The 27,792-nt window shown below is 32.1% G+C and overlaps 2 protein-coding genes across 2 annotated transcripts in view; both read left to right on the top strand.

Annotated features, from left to right (window-relative positions):
• LOC115881469 (condensin complex subunit 1) overlaps positions 1–20,859 on the top strand; it is a 35,780-nt gene extending 14,921 nt beyond the window's left edge. The window contains exons 12-21 of the mRNA XM_030898950.1: positions 3,324–3,423; positions 3,479–3,585; positions 3,643–3,804; positions 5,097–5,326; positions 7,573–7,860; positions 13,246–13,442; positions 14,369–14,539; positions 15,223–15,492; positions 18,639–18,909; positions 20,325–20,859. Of these exons, the coding sequence (XP_030754810.1) occupies positions 3,324–3,423; positions 3,479–3,585; positions 3,643–3,804; positions 5,097–5,326; positions 7,573–7,860; positions 13,246–13,442; positions 14,369–14,539; positions 15,223–15,492; positions 18,639–18,909; positions 20,325–20,549 (2,021 nt within the window). The 3' untranslated portion in view covers positions 20,550–20,859. The remainder of the gene's footprint in view (positions 1–3,323; positions 3,424–3,478; positions 3,586–3,642; positions 3,805–5,096; positions 5,327–7,572; positions 7,861–13,245; positions 13,443–14,368; positions 14,540–15,222; positions 15,493–18,638; positions 18,910–20,324) is intronic.
• Positions 20,860–22,167: 1,308 nt separating this feature from the next.
• On the top strand, positions 22,168–27,590 carry LOC115881674 (zinc finger protein 664-like). The gene is made up of 6 exons (XM_030899252.1): positions 22,168–22,383; positions 22,446–22,627; positions 22,684–22,956; positions 23,020–23,202; positions 23,256–23,447; positions 27,017–27,590. Exons 1-6 carry the CDS (start codon positions 22,258–22,260, stop codon positions 27,513–27,515), a joined length of 1,455 nt encoding a protein of 484 aa, XP_030755112.1. The 5' UTR covers positions 22,168–22,257; the 3' UTR covers positions 27,516–27,590.
• The last annotated feature ends 202 nt before the right edge of the window (positions 27,591–27,792 follow it).

Raw genomic sequence — 27,792 nt, forward strand, 5'->3', positions numbered from 1 at the left:
TAATTGAAACGTTTAAAATTTGAATATACGTTCAAAATTTTTTTTTACAATAAATTTGTTTATGATAAATAATTTTATAATAAAAATATGACCGAATTTCCTGGAAAGTTTGCCAAATTTGTACATATGAAGACTCCTGATATAAATCAGGAGCTAACTAATAGAATCATATCAATTCTCTCTGATGTAGGATAAGTTTCTATTTTCGGAAAATTTCTTAGATTTTTTTTGTTTCAACTGACGAACTGACCCAAAATGATAACTATAGTTGCTAAAGTTGAACTAATTTGACAGCTATGTTGAAGTAACGTCAGACATATCACAGCCACCCTAGATTTTATCAAATAATAAAGATCTATTCACACTAAATCATAGAAATGAAAATATCTAGGAAAATCTTTGTTTGAGGGGTAGGCCGGCAACCTTAATAGTATTTGGAAGTGACATGAATTTCCCATTGAATATCGGAATAATATTCTGGGTGATTCAATTAAACTAAAGGAGTTATACAGGGTGGGTATTAAAGGAGTTATACAGGTTATACCAATGTTCAGCATTAATTTTGCCTCACCCTGTATAACTTTATGGGTCCGGTTTTAATTTGATTTAAAGTACAATAGGGTATATTTCAATTTAGGTAGTTTTTCTTGAAATTTAAAAATTGTTCTTCATTTTTAGAAAACCTTAAGTAAGTCTAAAACCTTACATTTCTGTCATATACTTCCCTAATAAAACTCACTTTTATTTTCTCTTAGAATCTAAAAATTAATTAATAAAGGGGGTATTCCATTCCAAAAAAAACACAAATTTGATGTGTAACTTTTTTTGGGGACACCCTGTAGAACTCTCTATATTTTTAAAACGTGCTCAGAATCAACTTACATATGCTCACAAAGTTTCATTTCAATACAAACTCGTCGTTCTCCTTGGAGCCTCCGAGTCGTATGAGAGGCGCCACCCTGTATAATTTTTATATTTTTTATATAGTTGCCCTTTAATAAATTGTTAGTTAAAATTAACAGTCCTACGAGTGTGGAATTTTGTACAGGTGGATTTTGGACATTCATCTCCTAAGAGAGTGAAATAAGGGATGAAATTTTGTACAAACATTTGTTAAAATCGGGTTTAGAAGTATGAAATTCTGTTTGTTCCTTATGTAACGTAATTTAGCAATAACAAGCAAATTTTTTTCAGAACGTCCACACCTCATTTCACCCCGTTAGAGGGCGAATTTCCAAAAATTGTTCCTTAGTGTTAAATTACGTTACATAAGGAACGTCTGCGCAAAATTTCATACTTCCAAAACCGATTTTAATGAATTTTTGTACAAATTTTCATCCCTTAATTCTTATGGGGCGATGCCTAAAATTCGCTCTGAGTACTCACTTTCATCACTTGAGGAACCTCTGTGCAAATTTTCATACTTCTAGGACAGATTTTTTTCAGAAAGTTCACCCCTCATTTCACCCCCTTAGAGGGAAAATTTCGAAAAATTGCTTCTTAGTGCTAAATTACCTTATATAAGGAACGTCTGCGAACAATTTTATACTTCTAAAACCGATTTTAACAAATTTTTGTACATATTTTCATCCCTTATTTCTTAAGGGATGAATGCCCAAAATTCGCTTCTGAGTATAACTTTCATCACTTGATGAACCTCTGTGCAAATTTTCATACTTCTAGGACAGATTTTTTTTCAGAACGTTCACCCTTCATTTCACCCCCTTAGAGGGAAAATTTCCTAAAATTGCCTCTTAGTGCTAAATTAAGTTACATAAGGAACGTCTACGCAGAATTTCATACTTCTAAAACCGATTTTGACAAATTTTTATACCAATTTTCATCCCTTATTTCTTAGGGGATGAATGTCCAAAATTCGTTTCTGAGTACTCACTTTCGTCACTTAATTAACAATTTCCAAATTTCAAACTCCTCGGACTAATTTTAAAAAAGTATACAAAATTTCACCCCCAGTTTCACCCCTTAGTAGAAGAATTTCCTAAAATCGCTTTGTATAATCGAACTGTTAAGTTACGCTACTTAAGGCACCTCTGTGCAAAATTTCGTAGTCCTAGGACATGCTTTTTTTTGTATACAAAAGTACCCCCCATATCACCCCCTTAACGAGCGAATTTCCAAAAATTGCCCCTTAGTGTTCAATTACGTCAGTCAAGGAGCACTCGTGAAAAATTTCATACTCTTAAACCAGATTTTAACAAATTTTTATGCAGCTTTTCATCCCTAATTTCACCCCCTTAGCGGTCGAATTTTCAAAAAATCCCTTCTTAGTGCTCATTTACATCACTTAAGGAACCTATGTGCCAAATTTTATTTATTACTATATAGATAACCTTTACCCTTATTTTCAGCTAATGAATATTAAGAGACAAATAATAAAAATAAATCTAAATTATAAATTTCATGGCTATAAATAGCATATATATGCATCTAGAAATTTGACTTTCAAACAGCGACTAGTATTTTCATATCCAATTGTCTAGTATTAAAGTCCGAATATACATTTTCCCTGGGTTTGACCGGGAATTTGCTTATAAATGTGAACAACCGGCTACGTCGCTTCAAATCGCGTGGCCGTGGTGTGGCTCCAAATTCGTTCGTTTTAAAAATATTATTAGATTTGGCTATAGGCGCCCTCTGTGTCATTAATAGGGAACTGTCTCATCGAAAACATGCTGTTCCGTAAGCAATGGCCATCTGGATTATGTGTTATCTGTGTCTTTATGTTCTTTAATTCTAACATTTAAGGGTCTAGATGTTTCACCAATGTAAAATTTATCGCATTGACAGGGTATTTGGTATATTACATTTTTTTGGTACATACATTTATACTATAATGTATACCAACTATAATATAATATTTAGACATCATCAGGGTATGGCCAAAAAGTTTGGAACAAATGGGTAATTTCTTAGTACCTAAATAAAATAAATCCTCTTTAAATATGTTTTTAAAAGTTATTTGCAGTTTATTTTTATGTGCATTAAGTTTCATAAATATACTAGTCCCTTAAAAAATATCAGTTTTTCGATTATTTGTAGAAGAAAAATGAAAAAATGTTTTTTTTGTTACAATGATATGTGACAAAACAGATTGTAATTTTACTGTCTTCTAATAAATTGTAGAAAACTAAAAATATCATTTTTTAGACTACCTTTTTTCCATATTTTGTGAACTTTATCCATTTTTTGTTATTGGACAGGCTGAGGAAATTCCGCATAATCTTTTTTCAAAACTCCATATTAAAGAAATTCTTATTTGTTACGAACTTTTTGGTACGCCCTGTACAATATGCATTTTTTAGCTATGTTAAAAATGATGAAGAGGAACGAGCAAGACAGAAAAGATGTCATCGTTCAAGCCTTCAAGACAATTTATTTGGAAACTGACGGCAATGATATGAGGTAAGACTTAATATGTTTTATCCAACACCCTGTATCTATGAATACACTGTTTTAGGGAACATTGCAGTACTGTGGTACAAAGATTGATTAGATTCTTAAAAGATACACCGAGCAAGAATTTTGACGATTTAGAACTTATTATTAAAGAATGGGTTAAGAAAGGTGAAAAAATAACTATTATCAGTGATTTTTCAATTAAATAAAACAATTTTTTAACAGGTATTTTAGATAATAGCATAATAGACATGTTGTGGCAGTATTTTACTCAGAAATGTTCTATATCGGATGAAGAGTCGCACGCTAGCGTTGAAATACTGAGAATGGCGAGTTTAGGCAGAGCAACGATCATTACCAAAAATATAAAGCTTGTAGCCAATATAGGTAAGTTAATAATTTGATAAATACCTTTATTTACTCCAAAGACATATATTCAATATAGGTACATTCATTAAAAACTAAAATTCACTATAGGATCAACAAAAAATAAAGTGCGTAAAATATAGAGTCTTAAATAAGTGCAAATATTTCGAAATTATTTCAGAAATTTTTTGAAAAAGTTTTTTAGAAGTTTTATTAGTTTTTAGTTAAAAATCATAATTTCTTTATCATATGACAACATAATAGATAGTAGATTAAATTTACAACGGTGGCTCTCAAAATTTAAACAAAAAATCCTTTTTTTTGTGCCATCTGTAAAGTACCATCTGAACAACGCTAAAATTTCGGATATCCAGTTAATATCAAAACATTTACTTTTTTATTTTTATTATTTTTAGAATTTTTACAAATTATACTTCCTAACACTTTTATAATAATTAGATCATAATTTTTTCGTATACTCGCTATTTAAACCTATGTATTTGTATATATCGATTGTTTACGATATTCTCCGATGGTGGCAGCACCAGCGGAGAATGCACCAAGCGTATAAGAAACAAGCCGTTTTACGGGTAATTTTAAAAACTTTTTAGTGCCACTTGTTTATTCACCTGAGATTTCTCTATAGTGTATCTAAACCTTGCGTTGTTGCCACCTTTTACGTTATCAACATTCTACATATTTCTATATTACAAAAAATTAGAAATGTTAATTTTAATCATTTATATCAGTATCCATTACTAATAATTCTAGAAACAAAACACATTAATTTTACATATCCTTTCGATGAAAACTTAACATTAACCACCGAATATTAACTTATTTATGTATTACTTTTATGAAGTTTACGAAAATCTTTGTTATACTGCAAAATAACTTTATTTTGAACTAAATTTAATAAAAACATTCACAATGAGAGATCACAAAAAAAATTCAAAATGTTTATTGTAATTCAGAATTCAGTTTATCGTAAACAGCCCGACGAGTAACCGATTCATACAAACGACAAACGTCCTATTCAACTCATCTATTCATTCACTAATTTCTCACTTCGCAAACTCGAGCGGCAGGCGCGAGTATCCTTTTCGGCGATGACGCGCAGTGTTGCCGGATTACCTAAATGTATACTTTTACTTTACAACTATCAGATATTTTTATGTCTATTAAACATTTTCCGTCTTCTAAAACAAAAGCGGAAGTCGTTAAAATTTTGTTGATATTCGACAACACAAAGATCTTTTATTCTATAGATAAAAGTAAAAGTAACTATTTTTTAAACGCTTAATTATCCACAGGTTTCGGCGAAAGAGGTTCAAAAAATATGGCGTTTTTGGGTAGCTGTTGCGAACTACTTGCTGTGGCGGGCAGAAATCGTATCGATATCAACTCTAAAGACCCACCGCTGAAAATCAACATTAAAGACGAGATTTTCAAGAACCTGCTCGATATCCTCGTACAGAACTTTTTTCAACCTGTAGAATTCTATTATAAAGCTCTATCCGGAGCTATTTCTTTTGTGTACAGGGTAAGCATTATAATTGTAAGCTAATTTTTTTAAATACTTGGATATAAAGTATTCAAAGCTTTTTGGATTTGTACATTTCTGTGTTTTTTTCATTACATTCATTTTTTTATTAATAGTTTTATATTTTCTGGGAAGTGCATAAATCTTGGAAAACATTGTGTCAGAACTTAAATTACAATGAAATTATTGTGAATCTTATAAAGTGGCTTCAAAAATTATTATTTGTACAGCATGGGGCGTGAGATTTTCAACTTAAAAATACGAATAATAGAGCAATTTTTAACTAGTAATTATAACGTATAATCTAAAAAACCGAGTCCAGTTGGCTTGGACATGACGATCGATTACATTCCCCATAAAATTTTACATATAAAATATCAACGATGTTCATTTTCAAGCCATCTCTGACGCCGTATTTTTTTTTTCGGTCGTGTGTTTCATGTATGGTCACTCAGGGGAAACATGAAGGCACCCTATGTGATATTATCCAAAGGGGACTCCGTATCACTGTCAGGTTGAATAATGTCTGTTTCATTCTTTGAATAAAAATATTAAGGAATATATTCCGGTTTGTGTTCCAGTGCCGTTTTAATTTTATTCAAAACATGTAAAAATATGGTGTACGGTAGACTCAATAATTTGTTATTTTATTTTACGTTGTGAATAAATGTTGGTGGTTATTAAAATTGTTATAAAAATATATAATTCTAATAAAAAATAGATGTTATAATAATTATTTATTAACATAAACATCCGATACGCTACTGAAGCAGGTAAGTCAAATTGACGTATCTAAATTCTTTTACATCTAATCTTTGACAAGTAGTAAATAAAAGCAAAAATGCAAGAAAAAATATATGATTAGTTAATTTTAGTGAATTTCATAAATGATTGGTGGTTTGTGTTCCAGTGCCGTTCTAATTTTATTCAAAACATGTAAAAATATGATGTAAGGTAGACTCAATAATTTGTTGTTTTATTTTACGTTGTCAATAAATGTTGGTAGTTATTAAAATTGTTATAAAAATATATAATTCCAATAAAAATAGATTAGATAAGTTATAATAATTATTTATTAACATAAACATCCGATACGCCACTGAAGCAGGTAAGTCAAATTGACGTATCTAAATTCTTTTACATCTAATCTTTGACAAGTAGTAAATAAAAGCAAAAATGCAAGAAAAAATATATGATTAGTTAATTTTAGTGAATTTCATAAATGATTGGTGGTTTGTGTTCCAGTGCCGTTCTAATTTTATTCAAAACATGTAAAAATATGATGTAAGGTAGACTCAATAATTTGTTGTTTTATTTTACGTTGTCAATAAATGTTGGTAGTTATTAAAATTGTTATAAAAATATATAATTCCAATAAAAATAGATTAGATAAGTTATAATAATTATTTATTAACATAAACATCCGATACGCCACTGAAGCAGGTAAGTCAAATTGACGTATCTAAATTCTTTTACATCTAATCTTTGACAAGTAGTAAATAAAAGCAAAAATGCAAGAAAAAATATATAATTAGTTAATTTTAGTGAATTTCATAAATTATCGGTTTCCTACACGTATGTATATTATACAGGTTGTTAATTTGTTTATTACTCGCGGCAAGAGCTTTATGGTTGAAATATGGCAAACGCGACGCGATAAGGCAAACGCGCGACGCGACGGGACGAGTCGGCAGAAAACTCTATAAGTGCATGCGTTCTCAATAGGCGGTGTTGCCATTCTGTTCCCCTATAAGTAACTGTCCAGTTAACAATCTGTATAGTCACTTACTAGCGAAAATGTATTCCATTATTTCTCTCGATTTTTGAACGAGATCTACCGCACGCTACACAACCAACTATTTTTCAGTCTTTTTCGATAAATCGCAATAGTGTCATTGTTAATTTAAGTTCTGCCACAATTTCCATCTATATTTACTATCTTTATACAACTATCAGTAGTAGAATAAATAATAAATAACATAAGATAAGCTCAGTAAAGACTGAGAAATCCACAAAATTTTAAATCAAATTCAAATGTGTCAAATGAATCGTCAAGGATCCCCACCCTAGAGTCCTTTTTCCGCCCACCATGCATGAATACATGGATAGAATTATACCCCTTCCAAAAGATTTATTATTATGTTATTATACCTCTTCCAAAACTTTTATTATACTCTTTCCTTAATCTTTTTATTCAAAGGTTTCATTCAATCAGACACGATAGGTTTACAGTAACTTTTTTTTAGGTGTGTGGTAAACCTGATAAATTTTGTGATGATCTCATAGGCGCAGTGTTGGTGGGATTGAAAAAGTTGAAGGAAAAAAGTACACCTTTTCAAGTTCCCAGATACGTATATATAAGATTGTGCCAATTGTTGGGTCTGGTAGCTGTAAAACAGTTGGACTATCTCGACGACACTGTATACAGGGAGTTGAAACGGCGAAAACAAGTCAAGGATGACAAAAACGAGACGTCGAAGAAAAATAAGTCTGTCAATGCTTCAGCGTCTACAGCTTGCAACAATACTACAGCGGTATGAAAATGAAATATATAGTCAGGTTCATGAAAGAGGACTGAAACAAAGTTAAATTACTTTAGACTTAGATAATTTTCTATCTTAGGCTTAAGTTATCATACTTCATATGTAACGCTTCTTTTTTAATTTGTTAGATTATTCAATATGGCGCAATCGTCTTCTTTCTTGAATCACACTATACTATAGTCTGTTCCACGAGTTAGAAAATATTTCGACAGACAAGAGCCAAGAAATGACAGATAACGCAATATACCCATTAATTAAACACTGTCATGTATTCTCTCGTTGGATGGACTATCGATGCAAAAGTGTGAAAAAATGAGGTGATTTATTTTATAAATGTTTTTTGATATCCCTAGTAGTGATGTAAAAATTCTAAGTAATTGTTACAAAGTAACAGTTACTTTACGAGGACTCGAAGTAACGCTTACTATTTGAATTTAGGACTCGTTACTCGTTACTAAGCTAATTCGTTACTTCTGCGCCGGCAGTAATCGTAATCCCTGGAAATGCACGAACCGAGAACTCGAAACTCGGTAATAAAATATTCCTTACTTCGACGTAGGTCTAGTTGTTATCAATATGTTTATGTTTAAAGTGTTGACTTGACGCCGGCCGGTGTTTTGGATGGCAAATGTGTGATATTTTTTTACAATTATTATGATTGGCTCATGCCGGCCCGGAGGCGGTCTGTCCCTTTGCCGTTTGTTGTCGCTTTTTATTTATAGGATAGAATTGTTTATTTAGATTAACATGTCTTAAATATTAATTAAAAATGGATTCACGTTAGTCACAAAAAATGTTAACATCTGAAAAAGCAGAGCAAATATGTTTCTTCTTCAAAAGAGAATAGATATTTCGCCACTTACACTGTAATAAAATCTACAAAATAAAAATAGTAATTTTTAGTAAACACTGCTGCGTTAATCCAAAGAATCCTGTACACAAAACAACGATTATAAAGTAACGATACTAAGTACCAAAGTAACGAGTAACCAAAGTAACGAGTCCTATTACCAAAAGTAACTAGTAGTTACGAGTCCATAAAAGTAACTAAAGTTTACATCACTAATCCCTAGCATTTCCTTTTAATGCTATTTAGTTATACAGGGTCTGCCAACATTTTGGGAAAAAATCGGATTGTTTTAATATTGAAAAAAAACTATGCGGAGTTTCTTGAGTATACCCAATAAAAAATACTTTTTTTCAAACGTCACAAAAGTATTAATTTTTGCGACTTTATTGACAACATAAAAAAATCATTTTAATACCTAGGCATAAAGCTTCAATCACAACCTCGCAATTAGTGGAATAAATTAGTGGTTTCAATTCGCGTACAAGTTTGTTCCTTTAATTTCAATGTAAGCATTCAGAACGTCAAAATTAGTGGTAGACATTTTCAATTACTAGAAAAAGCTATAAAACTTTTGACTTTTCCACTAATTATACTTCAAAATTTGCGACAAATGACATTTTGGCCTTTGATTATCTTCTGTCAAAAGAAATTGTGGTTAGAAATCAAAACTTGATTGTTTTATAAGCTAAATATTAGGCTTCTCTGCGGATACAACTGACTAACGCAAGCTGTTGCTAGGATATTCTACTAATTTAAATTGTGTTTCTTACATTGTGAATGATCGTAAACTAAAAAGCATAAAGTGTAATTGAAACCACTAATTTATTCCACTAATTGGGAGTTTCTGAATGAAGCTTAAAAGTAAAGCAATTTTACGCCTAAGCACAAAAGTACGAAAATATATCATGGTACAAAGAAAACAAGGTATGATATTGCGCAGGTTGGTCGCTACTTCACAGGTGATAACAGGCTTCTATAAAATTGGCCAGCACGCTCCGCGCGCCAATTCAAATCGTCAAGATATTGTAATGAACCTGTTTCTTTGTTTATATACCGTCATTGAACTATCGCTAAGCAAGTTACTGTAGAACAGTGCGTGAAGAGTCAGGCTAAGAAGCGAGAAACCGGAGTTCGAATCTCGGCCGGGCATAACTTTTTTTATTTAATTTTTTTAAATACTGTTGTATTCTCTAGTTTATTTTTGTAGTATAAAAAAAGAACTATTTATTCTGTTATTTTTTAATCTCCGGTATTAATATAAATTGATTGTTGGTACAATACCTTATTTATTGGGCCCTAATTGTACCTAAAAGTAATATATTTTTACAGTGATATACCATATTGTAAAATATTTAATATTTCAATCACTTAAAAAGTTAATTTGTATTGAATAATTGCCTACCATTAAAGGAAATTTGAGCTATAATCTTTGATGGGCATATTCTGGGTATGCAAGTACTTCCTCTAAATTTTGGGTTTCGTCAACCGATTTATTCTCAAAATCTGAAACATCTTCATATAAAAAGAAGCACAGATCACTAATTATTATAATAAACTTCACCCTTGGAGAATTGCTTCTACTAATTATAATAAATTTCACCCTTGGGATTACTTCTATTACAATTACAATACATTCATCTGCATTGGTATTTTCTACTTTTCGATGGGAAACACTCAACTTCCCAACATTTTTTAAATGATGTAACAGTTCCTCTTATGGTTACTTTTCCATAGATATCCTCATCTCTGTCCCCATAAACATCGCAAACTAAAAACCTAATAAACAATTTTATACCGAATATACAAATAAATTTAGTATTCTTACCTATTATCGTCCAAATCCATGTTAATAGATAATTAATATTTTGGATTTTTGTCTTTTATTTTTAAATATATTTTTGGAACTGCTGGCACAAATTACCTATAACAGATGCGAAAGAACACCGAATTACGCGTTCAGGTTTCTGTGACCTTCAGAAAGAGTTCATAGACAATCCGCATCAATGTATAGTTTGGGTTATTATTTGTTTGGGTGAAAATAATCTGCACCAATATGTTATCGAGGCATTAATCTCACAGTAATTTAATAGATTGCTCGTCATATTATATCAGTTCGTAGGAGATTAGGAAAAAAAAGATATTTATATAAAAAATTAATTTATTTAACAAAATTTAATTAAAGATGTGACAAAATAGTTACTTTTCTATTGGTTCTATCGGACTTTTTTCGACTATATAAATCTTTATTTTTTGTAAACTTTAATGCATAAAATATTTTCAATCTAATAAATAATTTAATGATGTAAATAAGAGGAAATTTCTCACATGGGTGGTCAAATTCTATAGTTTTCATTACATCAAACAGCCTCTGAATGTTTTCGTCAATGCAAAACTCATCAAAATTTAATATAAATAATTTTTCCATTTCCAGTAAATAAAATGAACAAATTTTTCCACTTTCATGATCAAAGGCTATTAAATGGGTAAATAATTTCGAGTTATCCAGAGATTCGGATTCTTTTGCAAATTTTAGACAAATATCACATTGATGTATTTGAAGACTCTTTTAATTGATGTAGTCAAACATAATTAAAGGCATTTTGAGTTGAAAACATTTCTCAGAGGCTGTTTGATATAATGAAAACTATAGAATTTGACCACTCATGTGAGAAATTTCCTCTTATTTACATCATTAAATGATTTATTAGATTGAAAATATTTGATGTATTAAAGTTTACAAATAAATATTTATATAGTCGAAAAAAGTCCGATAGAACCAATAGAAAGGTACTATTTTGTCACATTTTTAATTAAATTTTGTTAAATAAATTAATTTTTTATACTATAAATATCTTTTTTTCCTTATAAATAAACACATTTGTATCCCATTTTAAATAAGATATACAAATTACCAAAACTTAGAAATAACAGTTCAAAAGTTCAACAAAAATCCTACACCCGTTTTTAAAAAGAAACATATAACCACGCACTATGTCATTCCAGCAAGCGAATACGACACAGCATAGGTTTCCGGACTAAACGACTGGTGTATTTACACCACTCAATAGGCGTGTGGGGTTTGCCGAGCGGTTTCCGATGCAGTCGCTTTCTTTCGCATCTGTTATAGGTAATTTGTGCTGCTGGCTTTAGTAATTATTAAATTAAACGAACTAAAAAGTCAGAAAAAATCTTTGAAAAAAAATAAACAATTCTTTACCATAACCCTAAAAAATACAAAAAACGCAGATCTCCTGTCAACTTTCTTTAGCTTTTATTTTTTATTTATTCATTATTTTCCTAGTGACGTCACAGGTGGTATGCGCGAACTGAACGAAATTGGAGCCGCTATCGATCATACCTTGTATTCTTTGTACCATGAAAATATATTATTAAACTGACATAAACTGTCAGATTCAACGAGCGTAACCATAATTTCTCGATATACCGTACGATCGAAAAAAAAACGGCGTCCAGTTGGCTGGGAAATGACGATTGATGACATTTCCCATATAAAATGACAGCGATCTTCATTTTATAGCCATCGCTGACGCCATTTTTTTTCGATCATACGGTTTAATTACATACAAGGTCTTACTTTTAAATCTTTTTATATTATTTGGAACGTTTGAAATTGTTTAAAAATGTATTTGTGGCCTTCGAAAAAAATAGCATGTTCTGTTAAAGAGTGTTCTCAGTAAAAATGACTTTTTGTGGCTCGCCTGTATGTCGAGCGTACAGCCTCGCCCGTTAAACGTACAGACTCGCCTGTCAAGCGTACAGCATTTCATATACATTCATTTTTACTCCTAATAAAACAATATACTATTCCTCCAAAAAAATCCTGTATGGGTATTTCGCCATTGCAAGAAAATCTACAAAATAAAATAGTTATTTTTTGTAAACACTGCTGCGTTAATCCAACGGAAACTACTTATCAGAAGTTAAGTTTACAGATAAACAAATTTGCCTAAGGAACAAAAAATTTTTTGTTCGTTTTGGAAAGTTTATCTCTTTCCGTCGTCGCGCGTCGATTTTTTTTTTTCGTTTTATATACTATTATAAATACTTTGTAACTGAGAAGTTTGTAGTTTCAATAACTGCACTAGTAAAAACCAAAATACTTAAATTTTATGACATAGTCACGATTTCAATATTATTTCAATGTGATAAACATGAACCGGAACTGCGTGAAAGAAAGCAGCCGGGCAGTTTTGATTTCTGCCTTACCGAGCGTTATTGTCGGAATTTTTAAAAATCGGTTGAAATGCACCAATCCTATACATACTGGGTGTTCGAAGAGATTAATTTTAAAATAAAAAATAAATTATAACTTACAAACAGTCAATTTAGGAATGTTTTTGTCACAGTTCACAATACACATTTATTTCTACATGAAAAAATTAACAAGAGAAAAAAATACTATTAGTAATTTTATTAGCAGTTGCACGCCGAATTCGTAAAAAATACGTCGTAGAAGCCTCTCAACTTTTTAAAAGGTGAAAATGTGATTTATGTGACGATTTTAGGTTGAAGATAGTGAATTAGAGGGCGCCCAAGTCGAAGATAGCGAGGCGGAGTTTATACTTTCGGTTTTGGAAAAAGAAACCGTATGTGGTACTGGAGTATTAGGTAAATTAGGGCATTTTATAAGAGGTGTTTGTCAAAGGCCTGATGTTTACCAAGACGCTATGCTTCAAGGAGCAGCTGTCATAGCCTTGATAAGGTAATTTCGCTTCGAATGTTAAATTGATTAAAAAAATAATAATGTTTATTCAGCAACTGTTTCAAATATATACGTACCGGCTGTTTCTCAAAAGTGGTTCACCCCCTATAACTTTTTTATATTTTCAGATAAAAGAACCAGATTTGTGGGTATATGACATAAATTACGATTGACTGATGTATTCAATTCTTTTCGGTCACTTCCCGTTTCACCGGAAATGACGCTTTAAGCGCACCCTTGTATTTTTACTTTATTCAATAGAAAACGACACTCTGAATAGAATGACATATGTCAACTTTTGACATTTTCGCTTAAATAAAATTGTATTTTAAATTTCAATCCAGAGTGCAATGGCTGTGTTCACAACGACAGTTTGACTCAAAATATCAAGTATGTCATACCAAATTATTCGTAAAAAATGCTTTTTCAAATATGCTAATTAATTAAGATATGACTAAAAATTCGATTTGGGCATCTTTTACCCGGCCAGAACAAGACGCGAAAAACATTAGACGATCAAATCTATTTTTCCAAGGGTCCTTGATTAAAAATTAATGTTTTTAACACCGCCATGGCATTCTAGATTGAAATTTAAAATACAATTTTTTTAAGCGAGAATGTCAAAAGTTGGCATGTGATATGCCATTCTATTATATTCTATCTTCATTTTCTATTATATAAAGTAAAAAATACGGAGGGTACCAATTAAAAATTAAAAGTTGTAGTCATTTGAATTTGAAAATCAAAAGTTGTAGTTGGTGAAACAGGAAGTGACCGAAAGCAATAAAATTGGATACGTCAATCAATCCCGATTTATGTCATATACAAGGCATACTAAATCTGGTTTTTTATCTGAAAAAGTTAAAATGTTATAGGGGTGAGCCACTTTTGAAAAACACCTGTATACTATACTATAATTGTCGTAGGTATATGCTGGTTTCAAGCCAGTTCTGTCAGAACAACGTCCAGCTCTTATTCACCATACTAGAAAGAACAACCTACATAGATGTGAAGGAATCTATCTTGATTCACCTGTCAGATTTGTTGACCAGATTTCCCAATATTATCGAGCCATGGACTCCCCACATTTATAGAAGGTAAACAAAACGTACTTATGTTACTTTCTCTCCTGATAAAGTCTCTCATTAAAGTAGGTGAACCGTGAAGTTAGTAAATGTCACGTAAGTTTATCTCGATTTGACGTTTAATATCAATTTATTCTTGTATCTATTGGGATTTTCGGAACCGGAATTGTTTTTCGAAACCGGGAATTTCGGTACCATATGCCTTTAAGGAACCGGGTTTTATGGTACTTTCGGTACTAGCTAATTTTTGTTCAAATGATGGTGCAGTTCGTCAATCAGCAAGCATTATTTTACATATTTTACACAACACATTACAAACCCTTTTTTTTCTATTATATTTTTTTTAAACACATTTAAGCAGCTATTTATAGATAATTAAAATAAAATTAAAAATCTCTTCACAAAAGTCGGGTACCTATTTCGCTACTGTAAGAAAAAATAAAATAATTATTTTTTGTAAACACTTGTGCGTTAGTCCAACAAGAACTAATAATTGTCAGCAGTGGCTTATTAATAAACAAATTTGCGTTTCGGACGTATGTCTCTTCCCGTCGTCGGAAGCAAAAAATCACAAAGAACAAAGAAAAAACTATTTAAAATATCTAAATGCAACTATTCGAGAACACTTTAGTTTTTTTCGTTGACGTTCTGTTAAAATGATATTATATCAAGTTAATGTTTCTCTTCTTATTTAGATTGAAAGACCCATCCATAAATATTCGCAAAGCTACATTTTTCACCCTATCTGGCCTGATTCTTCGCGATATGATCCGGGCAAATTCCTACATATCTCAGATGGTAGGCTGTCTTGTGGATGAGGACACCGAATTGAGTTCGATGTGTCGAACGTTCTTCGTTACTCTGGCACAAAAGGAGAACAACCTGTATACTATGCTACCTGATATATTTTCGCATTTAGTCAACTTGAAGGAGATCAAAGATGAAGATGTTAAAGAGATCATGAAGTAAGTATTCTAAGATAACTGTCATTTTCTTTTTAATATTGTAAAATAAGATATGATTGAAAAAAAGCGGCCTCAGGGATGGCTTTGAAACGAAGATCGCTCTCATTTTATATGTAAAGTTATGAGGAATGTAGTAGGTCGTCGTTTCCAAGCCAACTGGACGCCGTTTTTTATTATACGGTATTAAATGTATTGATCCCAATTTCCTACTAGGTCGTGAAATTCAAGTGTTTTGCAAGGTTTCTCGTTTATGAGTTCACATCACTGTGCTACTTTTTATTAAACTAAAGATGCTAAACACAGCTTTTTCCTGGCCCTCTTAGTTTCTGGATTACAGGGTGAAATTGAAAATGTTTTTCGACCCCCTTTGTGTCTCGGTTATCTTACCATTACAGTTGAGGGTTAGAAACTTTGGTGTTACACAGAAAAATAAAACACTAAATCACCACAATACACCAAAACACTTTTACTTTTACACTGAACGCGCGTTTCAGTCTTTTATCATCTGCTGATGATGCTAACATGGTTAGCGAAACGCGCGTCCAGTGTAAAAGTAAAAGTGTTTTGGTGTATTGTGGTGATTTGGTGTTTTATTTTTCTTTTTTTTATCTTATCACTTATCGAAAAGGTGAAAACTGAATGCTATAGAGTTTTCACGTAGTGTGTTTTTCGCAGTGGCGTACCTAGATTTTTACTGCGCGCTGTTATTCTTGAAATATGACAAACTTATATTCTTTGAAATGGAATTTCCTGAATTACTATATTTTTATTTTATTTGTTTTGTTAGGCGACCAGTTTAAAAAAGGCAAACAAAACAATCGAATAATTTATTCGACCTTAAATTTTAGATATTGGCTATTCCACGCTAGTTTCTTTGTGTAGAATTATTGCACAAGTTCATTAAAATCAGAGATGAGCAGAAAATCGCAAACTGCGATTTAATCGCAGCGATTGTAAATTCGCAATCGCAACCTGCGATTCCTTTCCATAGCAAACTGCGACTTGCGATTGAAACACCTATCTGCTGATTTTGGATTTTTAGGCAGCCAATATTACACCAGTCGAGCGAAGGCACACGAACGAAGAACTGCGAACGAAAATCGAAATGCTGTGATTTTCGTTCGCACCGGCGCGGCGGCAGCGGTGCATCGACACGGCACTGAGCAGGAGAACGAAGAGCTGGGAACGAAAATCGCAACTGCGATTCTCGTTCGCACCGGCCGGCGTGGCGGCGGCGCGTCATCAACACGGCAGTGGGCAGGCGAACGAGGAGCTGTACGAAAATCGCAGCTCATCTCAGCATTGCGATTGCGATTTTCGTTGGCACCAGCGCGGCATGGCATCGGGACTGGGCACGCCAACGTAGAGCGGCGAATTTCGTTCGCAGCTCCCAACACATCGGCCTAGACTAGATCGCAAAATCACATTCGCAATCAGGGCCTCGTAATTTGTATGAAGCGTTGGAAAATAGGTTTATGTTTATATACTGATATATAATTTATTAGTTTTAAATTTTGATAATAGTTTTAGATTTATAATATATTTTATGGATGGGAAAGGTTAAAAAATTCTTGTTTTCGGTTATGACTAATTATAGTTACAGTTGCTCCCAGGTATAATTGAGATTGTTTACAAATGATCATAAGGACAGTTTTGGATTCAAATTATAAAAAAAATATTTTTATCCTTTATTTACTAGAAGACATAGAGTACGGAAAAGAAACTCTATTAATATGGATACTTTTTTCAGCCCTTTTTGTTTATTATATTTTGTTATATATTATATTATTAACATTTTTATAACAATGCATAATATAATATAATTTTCTGAATATTAACTAACAGTTGTGGATCAGCTGCTATGTTAACTTAAATACATCCTTTACAATCGGTTTTTTCATTTTAGAGAAATTTCAAATATAATAAAATGTGATATTGCCCTTTTATTTACCTAAAAGTTCGAAAGTTTGCACTTGTACTGGACTGGCCGTATCAAAGCCGTCGGCGTCGGCTTCTTTTGAGTTACATATAAAGAAAATGTTTTTAAAAGAACAAAAGATAAACAGGTTTTTTTTCTAGTTATCTGAATTAAGGTTGGCGGCAACTTTTTTTATAATAAATTTTTCATTAGTATACCCACAGACTGTCTAAAAGCACATTGGAATATTTTTAACATTTTTTGTATTTTTAATTTCCCTTTTAAATTTATTCGGTCTAAAAAAATTCGGTCTAAATCTGTTCTAATCAAAAATGTGTAAAAAAGGAAACTAAGTTATTTGTGGAATTTTTTTATGGTAATTGATGAAAATTTTAAGTGCAATATGTGTGCAGCAGAAATATAAAAAACAAGCACTATAAATTTTAAAAGGCACATGGCATCGAAACACCCAACAGTTCCTTTGTAAGTTTTTATAAAAAAAATGATTCCGCTATTTATTGTGTTTTTTATTGAAAATTTTGGGATTGAGCTTCCCAGTTTACAGCATACCAATTTAAAAATATCAAAATCGCAATCGCAGGTTACAGTCGTAGCGATTTATAAATCACAATCGCAGTTTTGCTCATCTCTATTAAAAATATCAATAACTTTCATTGATAGGGTGTTATCTAAAAGATGCACAAGTACAGGGTGTTCCTTGAACCTATTCTAAGAGAATTTAAAAAAAAATTCATATGAATGTATTATTAGAAAATTGGTACACCACTGACTTCTCTTAAAATAAAAATTATTTTCAAAATCTCCCTTCATTTCTAAATCATTTTTATCTCTTGATTTTTTTCGTCTGACGCATATCTTTTGCTTGAAAAAGGAAACAGGAAATTAAGAAATAAAACATTTTTTTTGTATATCAAAATATGCATTTTGATACATGGAAGACGTGTATCAAATATCACATCAGAGATATTTTGAAAAAAAAAATAAAAATAATTACGACCCTGTTCTGAAAAGTTAAGATTAAAACTTTTTCTTAGAATAGGTTCAAGAATCAATCCCTTAAATATACTTACAGTGCATTTTATTATTATTATTATTCCATAGTTTTTTTTTATAGATTTTCATTTAAACATATTATTATATACTTAAAATTATGATGGCAAAATTTCGTGACAAAATTTTTTTGTTTCTATTAAAATATTTGTTTTAGATTTCTCTTCAATCAAATCAGTAAAACTAAACAAATGGAGAATTTGGTGGACCGATTTTGCGCTAAATTTGCCATCACTGAAGAAGCGCAAACCCATAGAAATATCGCATTTTGCCTGACCCTGATCGTTTATAACGATAAGGCGCTGAGGAAACTCATAGACAATTTCAGTTCCTACAAGCATTTGGTGCACGACTCTGAGATCTACGCCAGTTTCAAGGCCATCATGCAATCCTGCAACAAACAACAAGTTGGCAAGACTGATTTAAAGGTAAAAAATCTACTTCCGATTTTAGCTTAGATTATTAAACCAAGATTATTAAAAGAAAAGGTTGTTTCGTAACTAGATCCGCCATTATCGAAAACGTCATCTACTACGTCACAGGAATTATACCGCTCATAGATAAAGGGATAAAAACTGCCCACAGTCCGAATCCCTAGCATTGTGTACTTTACTGTTTATAGTGTATGGCGTCAATAGTTTTCAGTTGTTTGATGTGTGTTTTCTTTATTGTATTGTCCATTTATCTCTCTTTGTCGGTTGCATTTTATTTTCTATTCCTTTTATTCTATGATTTTATACGTTCTATCTACGTCAGAGGGATGCTATTCCGCTTCGCTCCTATTGGTCCAGAAGTTACGAGACAACTTTATCTTTTAATAACCTTGCCCACAGACTTCGTAGATATGCTATAACCATATATGTATATATTAACTAAAGAATATCGACTCCAAACTGCATTCTGTGAAGCCAAGCCGGTGAAATGGGTATATAAATCTTCCGAAGGAATTTGCATAATTCGCTCAGTTAGGCCTGCTCAAGCGTAGTGCGCAAGCCTGGATTTTGAATTATCGATCGTATAACTAGACCAATAAGAGACTAGACGCTAGAACCAACTGTTCATTCGTACGGTTTCGTCCAACTCCGTATGGCTGTCGTTTGCGCTCCCGTTCGACAATTGGCTAATCCTCAGAGTAAGGGCCAATCGATATTCGGAATTTTGTAGTTGCGCTATTGCGCCAGTGTCTGCCTAACAGACGAACTTATGTGAAATATACATGGATCGGTTATCTAGTTGTCTCTAACTCGACTTCAACTGCAACACATTGCAGGGATAGGCGATAATCTGTATAGAGTTTATAAGTATATGTATGTACGGCATTTCCTTAAGTTCTCAAGGTTAATTTCTTAGGGTTAATGTTAGGGGTAAGGTTAGGACTAATACTTGTGGCCGTTGCGGGTAGCAAATTAGGCACACTAAATAATTAAGTCATTTAATTAACTCGATCAATTGTTACAAACTAAATAACTATTACAAAACATAAGAATTCGGTTTCTTGGCGCGAAACGTGAATGTTGAAGGTCGAATGTCTATCCACAGAATAATCCTTCCTCTTCCTCGATTGACAGATATCAGCTGGACGGCCATTCAGGGTTGTTATTCTCCTCCCGTGGAACCAACCAATCTGTGGCGGGCACTTGCTACCTTCGGAAGTCTGCCACATACTCAAAGTATGAACCCACCATTAAGTCAGCTTTCGAAAAATCACTTGAAATCAAATAAGTTTTGTCATTAAAAAAAAAAAATCAAAACAAGTTTTCTGTGAGCTTGCAGCTCTAACTAAGAATGACCTTCTCTAAGTTTACTTATTTCTCTGGCTCGAATTATTAAATGTCTTTTTTAGCCATTGGTGACTGAACTTGAACAGAACATAAGTTCCGTGTTCGAGCTGGATGCGGACGGGAACGGAATGAAACCTCCCCAGCCTCCTAAAAGCACCAAAAAAACTAAAAGGGGGCGACGGAAAAGGAAACAGTCTTACGATGATGCCGACGAGGAAGGCGATTTTGCAGAACAAGACGATATTATCTCTACGCCAGTCAGAAGGACTCCTAGATCTAAGAAATGAAAAAAAAAAGCCTACCCAAATTAATATGTATAGAAATATATTCCTTTTATTTTTGTTGGTTTAATGTTACAAAACATTTGGTCCCTTAAATTATCTCTTGTAATAGTTTTTGTGTCAGAGAATATTTGTTTTTGTTCAATGACAGAGAAAAACGTTCTACCCTTGAATTAAATTGGCGGACTATCACTGCCATGTATTCTTTCGCTCTTCATATTTATTGTATTAATTTAGATTTGCGGGGCCATATGAATTCTTTCGTAATACATTTATTTCTGTATTATTTTAAAATAAAAGATACATTTTTTCTTTACCTTTTTTGTTTTAACCAGTGACATTTAACAATATGCATACAGTGCGTTTTTTATGGAAATTATCGAAAAACTATAAGTCTATTACGCTGTACTTTCGGGTCGCTCTCAAGGAGTCGGGTAAAGCCTCGTTCTCAGAACGACGTCGTGTCGCGGGCGACACAGTTTGACATTTCAAACAACCAATGGGAGCTATACTAAATTTAAAATTGACAGCTGTTTAAATTTTGTACAAATCTCATTGGTTCTTTTGACGTGTCGCTGGCGACAGTCGCTGTTCTGAGAACGGGGCTTAAAGCCCCGTTCTCAGAACAACGTCGTTTCGCGGGCGACACAGTTTGACATTTCAAACAACCAATGGGAGCTGTACTAAATTTAAAATTGACAGCTGTTTGAATTTTGTACAAATCTGATTGGTTCTTTTGTCGTGTCGCTGGCGACAGTCGCAGTTCTGAGAACGGGGCTTAAGTCGAGTGTGTGGCCGAACATGTGTATTTCAGAAATCTGCCTAAAGGTTAATTTTCATGCATCCGTTATCCGACGACACGTTGATACGATATTAATTTTATTGGTTGAATTTAAACACTTCGATTGGTTAGAAACGGTTAACCAATCGAAGCCTTTAAATTCAAACAATAAAATTAATATCGTATCATCGTATCGTCGGACAACGGATGCATGAAAATCAAGCTTAAGGCTTAACCCGATCCTGTCGTGTTAAGCCACACCCAAAATTTCAAACACACGTGCTTTGATTAAAGTTTAGTTTCAAAGAGCTTCAGCATTTGCCATAAAATAGCGAGGAATTTGTTACAAAACCATATAAATTATATATCACTGTAATCACTAAACTTTAAGCTAATTCCGTATTGTAATGGAATTTTAAATTATGTCTTCATTAACGAGAAAATTTAGTCCAAACATAAGGAGTATTTTGTTGATGTTTGACCATCAAAATCTTAAAAAAAAAGTTTTTAGACAACTTTTTTTGTTGTGTCCCAATACGGATATAGTACCTATAATCCTTTATCTTTAATTTCCTTCTTCATTTGTGTAAAAATACCTAGCCAGTTTTACATAAAACGTTAAATGCCGAACGCTTATTTTGCTACTTTTCGGACTAGTGAAATGTGAAATGGACTCTTAGGCTGTTTTTTACGCGTAGAAAACAGTCTATTAGCCGGCTTTCTTACAGGTTACAGGCCCATCCCTGGTAAATTATTAATAGTGAATTTATTTTCTTAACTTTATATTATTGGCAGACATGTTTGAGTTTTCGATTTTGACATGATTTTGATTTTGACGTGGCTTGTCAAATAGATGACGTCTTGGCATGTCTTGGCATTTTGTATATCTTGTTTTGTTTATGTATTTTTTATTTAAATGTTATTTTACTAGAAATGCCTGAGAGTTTTCAAGTGTGTTGTGTTTGTCTTAATAAGTGCCAATCCGTTCAGAATATCAATGAAAACCTCCACGGAGATGCGAAATATATTGAGAAGTTACAAGTGTGCGTGCCAAATGAGGTAATATATTTTAAATTTAATGTAGTTTTTATTCATTATCAATAAAGTACATATTATTTTAGATTTGGCACGACGATTTTAATATCTGTAATGGTTGCGTGGATAAGCTAAATACAGCGTACACTTTTATTCAGCTATGTGTAAAGAGTGAGAAGTATCGTAAGGGACAGCTACAAGTAATTAAACAATCTAAAGAACCAACTCCCACAAGGTTTATTTGTCAAGAATGCAATAAGTCGTTTAGGTAGAATTTCCTTTCTGTTTTTGACTGTTGACAATATAAATCCGGTTTATTTTTAGATTAAAAAGAACTTTAAGTTCGCATATAACAAGAATTCATAGAAAGCATCGATATAATCTTAAAAAGGAATCAGAAATATGTGATCCTGTAGTAATTGATCCTGTAAAGAGAGAGTCTTTTTTAAATGAAATTGACAAAGATGGTAAAAAAGACATTGTTAACGAGCATCAGTATAGTGACAATATAAAATTTGATGTAGAAAATGATATTAAAGAGGACTTTAATGACTGTAACAATTCAGATTTAGAAAATAGGAATAGTAGTTACTCAAGGTAGGCACTCAGACAATACTAATATACCTACAGAGCTTAATTTATAATTGGTTTTATTTATAGTGATGAAGAACTAAAAAAGAAAAAGAAGATATATAAAGGGAAAAAAAGGGGACCAAAATATAAAGGGCCCAAAAAATGTGACTTTTGTGAACTTTTATTTGCTCGATCAGACAGATATGTCCAACATTTACGTTCCAAGCATACATTCGAAAAGCCTTTTCAATGTGATTTGTGCGATTCAAAGTATTGGTATTTAGTTTTTGTCTTGATGTATTTATTCCATTTTTATTTTCTAGATATTTTAGCAGTTATAATCTCAATGTTCATAAAAGAAAGCACACTAACGAAAAACCGTTTGTATGTGCTGCTTGTGGAAAAAAGTTTAGATCGTCTACTGATTTGTGGCAACATAATAAGATTCACGATAGAGTTAGACAATATCCATGTACAGAATGCGATAGAAGTTTTAAAACACATAGTAATTTAAGGTAAAGCTTACTAATGTAACAAATATCAATTAGTAATTTCAAAGTTAATTTGTTGTTAAAAAAATATTTACATATATAAAATAAAAAAGAATTTTCAATTATAAATTTCGGCAGATAAAAATAAGTAAAAAAGTTCATATAAATGTTTGTTCTAAAAAATGCTTCGTTTCGGAGATACAGGATTTAGAAGTTTCATTTTTATTTCAATTTTTTCTAAATAATTTCTGAACTAAGGTCTTTATTAGAATGGAAATTGGTATCCAGATTTTTTGACATGGTAAATCTGATTTTGACTTCAGTACTTGTTGGGGGCGCCACCTACATGTTTTTGATCTGTTTTGAAGAGTAATAACTTTTTGCCCGTACCTGTATTAAACCACTCAGTAAAAAATATACATTTCCGCCTTTTTTTACGTAAAAAAGGTCTCTTGGTAAAAGTCGCTACAAGCAACCATTCTCAAGATATTTTGAATGAAAACGTAGACTAGTGTCATGTACTACTAACGATAGATAGGACACTGACATAAAACAAGTCCGTCATTTAGAGCCACCTAGTGATCCGGAAGATACTAATGGAGTGTATTGGCATAACATAATTTGAGCGTTCTGTTAGTTATTAACGCTAACTAAAACGGTAACGTTATTCAAGCGCAAAATTATTCCTTGTAAAATATAAAATAATAAATATAGATTTTTTACTACATTTTATGTTTTATTAGATAATTAGAACTATAACATAGTCAAAATAAAAATAAAATTATGAATACATACATTTTAAATACCAACAATAGAGCACATAGCGCCTATTTTTTTTTGATTTACTAAATAAATTATAATATAGTAAAAATATTATAGATTGCTAATTAACTGTTGGCTAAAAATACTATACCGGGTGCATCTCAAAAGTGGCTCGCCCCTATAACTTTTTTATTTTTTCAGATAAAACAAAGATATTTGGTATGTTAGTATATGACATAAATTGGGATTGATTGACGTATTCAATTGTTATCGGTCACTTCCGGTTTCACCGGAAATGACTAAAACTTTTGATTTTTAAACGGCACCATCGGTATTTTTTTACTTCATTCGATAGAAAATAACACTCTGAATCGAATGACATATCATATGTCAACTTTTGACATTTTGGCATATGGTTTATTTGAAATTGTAAAATGCGGTTCATAACGACTATTTGACTCAAAATACCAAGTGTGTGGTATCAAATTATTCGTAAAAAAATGCTTTTTCCAAATATGCTAACGAGCCACCCTCGTTCCATTTGAAAAAATTGAGATATGATTAAAAATACGATTTGGGCATCTTTTAACCGCCCAGGACAAGACACTAAAAACATTAAACGATCAAATATAATTTTTTTTATATAAGGCTCCTGATTAAAAATTAGTGTTTTTAACACAGCAATGGCACTCTACATTGAAATTTAAAATAGAATTTGTTTTTGAGTGACTATGTCAAAAATTGACATATGATATGTCATTCGATTCAGAGTGTGAGTCGATGACGAGTTTTTCTATCGAATAAAGTAGAAAAAAACCGAAGGTGCCATTTCAATCAAAAGTTTTAGTCATTTCCGGTGAAACCGAAAGTGACCGAAAACAATTGAATACCTCAATCAATCCCAATTTATGTCATATACTAACATACCAAATCTCGTTGTTTTATCTGAAAAAAATAAAAAAGTTAGGTTAGTTTAGGTTATAGGTGTGAGCCACTTTTGAGACGCACCCGGTATATAGTTTATATCAAATAAACTTTTAGTCACGTGATTAAGCTTGACCGACACAGCGGTGCCCATTTTTACATATTTTCTTTTAATCAAAATATTTTAGGAAACAAAAATAAATTAATTATAAATATATAAACAGTTATTATTTACATCGACCAAACTCACCTCCTTAACAGCACTTAAGGGCATAAAAAGCCAATACTACCCGCTTTCCCGTTCAAAATATTAAAGTTGCGATGAGTTTTTACGGCCATTAAGCTATCTTGTACACTTAGCACTAAAAGAGGCTGTAAAAAGAATAGTGTTCGACTGCAAGGTCCGCTAGTAAACATTTTTAAGCTTAAAGTATCACAACAAATTTATTTAAACCAAGAACTCCTAATACAAATCTAATGTGTTAAAACGAATAACAATGTCAACAAATAAATAAATAAATATGGCTATTTGACATTTTTTACAGCAGAGCTACCACCTGAATCCCCTGCGGGAAATATAAATTCCAGTTAGTCACCCGGCGCCGAATATGTCAATGGTTGGCAACAATGAATTTAAAAATCGCGCCCTCGATTACGTAACTAAAAATTTAATTGATATTAAATATTTATTTGTTTATAGGAACTTTTTTTTCATATTTTTTGATGAGGAATCAATGGGAGTACTTATTTAAAACTTTCGCAAGTTAATGATATCATTTTATTTTAGAGGTTGCTACCGTCGTACGATCGAAAAAAAACGGCGTCCAGTTGGCTTGGAAATGACGATCGATGACATTCCCCATTTAATTTTACATATATAGAAATTTTAAAACATTTTCCGTTGCACGTCGTCAATCACATCGAAATTGACAGTAAAGCCTATAAACCTGAGTAAATGAAATTTTAGCAAAAATGTTTAAATTTGTTGACTAATTTAAAATACCAGGCAGCTCTTCATTATACTTTATAGAGCAAATGATTGTAACAGATATTTTATTTAGATTGAAGCTGCAAAAATTAGTTTAAAGCGATCTTTATTATCGCTTTGTTGGTCACATTGCGCCATGTTCAGCAATGTTGTCGTGTATTATTTGAAAATTATCCTAGTGTCAGTCATTATTTTGTATAATATCGTGTTGTTGAATTTTTGGGAGTAATTCTCGTTTTTTGCCGTTTTTCATAGTTTTTTTTCTTAAATTGTATTACTAAGCACAAACACTTCTTTTAGGAACTAAATTTTCGAGATTTTTTACTGCATTTTTTGAAATTGTGGATTGAAAATATGCTGAAGCCTTTAAACAGTCGAAGCAAAGCGCTTGTAGATATTTTATGATAAATACACCCTGATAAAATATTTTGAGCGCGAACGTGACAATAAAGGTCCTTTACCCTTGAAAGAAGTCAGAGAAGTAAGATTGATTGGTAAGCACATTATACCACTTTCAAGTTATTTCTACTTATTTCAATTTGTAGCGAGTAACTACTGCCTTAAAAAAATTATATAAAAATTATATTATACTAAATATATTGTTTGTCGCTTTTAAATTAAGATTCATCTCATAAATCCATCACAATCTGGCAGCGCTGTCGCCATCGCTTGTCACTCAAAGTTGATGACGTGCATCGGAAAATGATTAAAAATTTCTATAATATGACAACGATCTTCATTTCATAGCCATTGCCGGCGCCGTTGTTTCTCGATCATACGGTATTTATGATCTAGGTATCTCCGAAACTAAGTATTTTGTGACATAAATTTATACGCACTCTTTTACTTATTTTTATCTGCAGAAATTTCCTGATTACAGTTCGGACAACCCTGTATAATATTTGTTTTTTACTTGTAGAACACATAAATTACAGATGCATCAAGATCCACTTTTGTGGAAACACGTATGCCCAGTATGCGGAAAGAAATTTCCGCTTAATAATAATCTGGTGAAGCACATGCGCAGACACGAGGGCATTAAACCTTTCGCATGTCATTTGTGCGAGAAAAGATTCGTCGAGAAAATCGACATGCAAACCCATTTGTTAAGTCATTCCGATGAACGATTATTCCAGTGTCACCTTTGTACGAAAGAATACAAAAAGAAGGAAACGTTACGTAGACATTTGAAAGCGGAGCATGATACAGGAAACTATAGAATTAAGCAGCCGGAGAAGAAGATCTGTTGTCCGATGTGTCCTAAAGTGTTTGCCTTTAATAATAAATTGCAAAGACATATCCTAACACATACCGGTGAAAAGCCGGTTAAATGTGAGTTTTGTGAGAAGAGATTCAGGGATAATTATGATAGGAACGTGCATTTGAGGAAAGGCCATAATATGGAACCACAGTTTTAAATGTAAATAACTGAGAGTTATATGAACTATTATTTAGTATATAATTTAGAATAAATACGCTCTGAAAAACTGTTATCAGACTCTATTAATTCCATTTAAAATAATTTTATATGAAAGTTACTCAAAACATTTTTTTGGTAACATAATACCGAGTGAGTCTCAAAAGCGGCTCACCCCTATAACTTTTTCATTTTTTTAGTTAAAAAAACGAGATTTGGTATGTTAGTATATGACATAAATTAGGATTTATTGATTCACTCAATTGTTTTCAGTCACT

This window comes from Sitophilus oryzae, unplaced genomic scaffold, assembly GCF_002938485.1.
Source record: "Sitophilus oryzae breed Bouriz unplaced genomic scaffold, Soryzae_2.0 scaffold_172_pilon_pilon, whole genome shotgun sequence".
Taxonomy (NCBI): Eukaryota; Metazoa; Arthropoda; class Insecta; order Coleoptera; family Curculionidae; genus Sitophilus; species Sitophilus oryzae.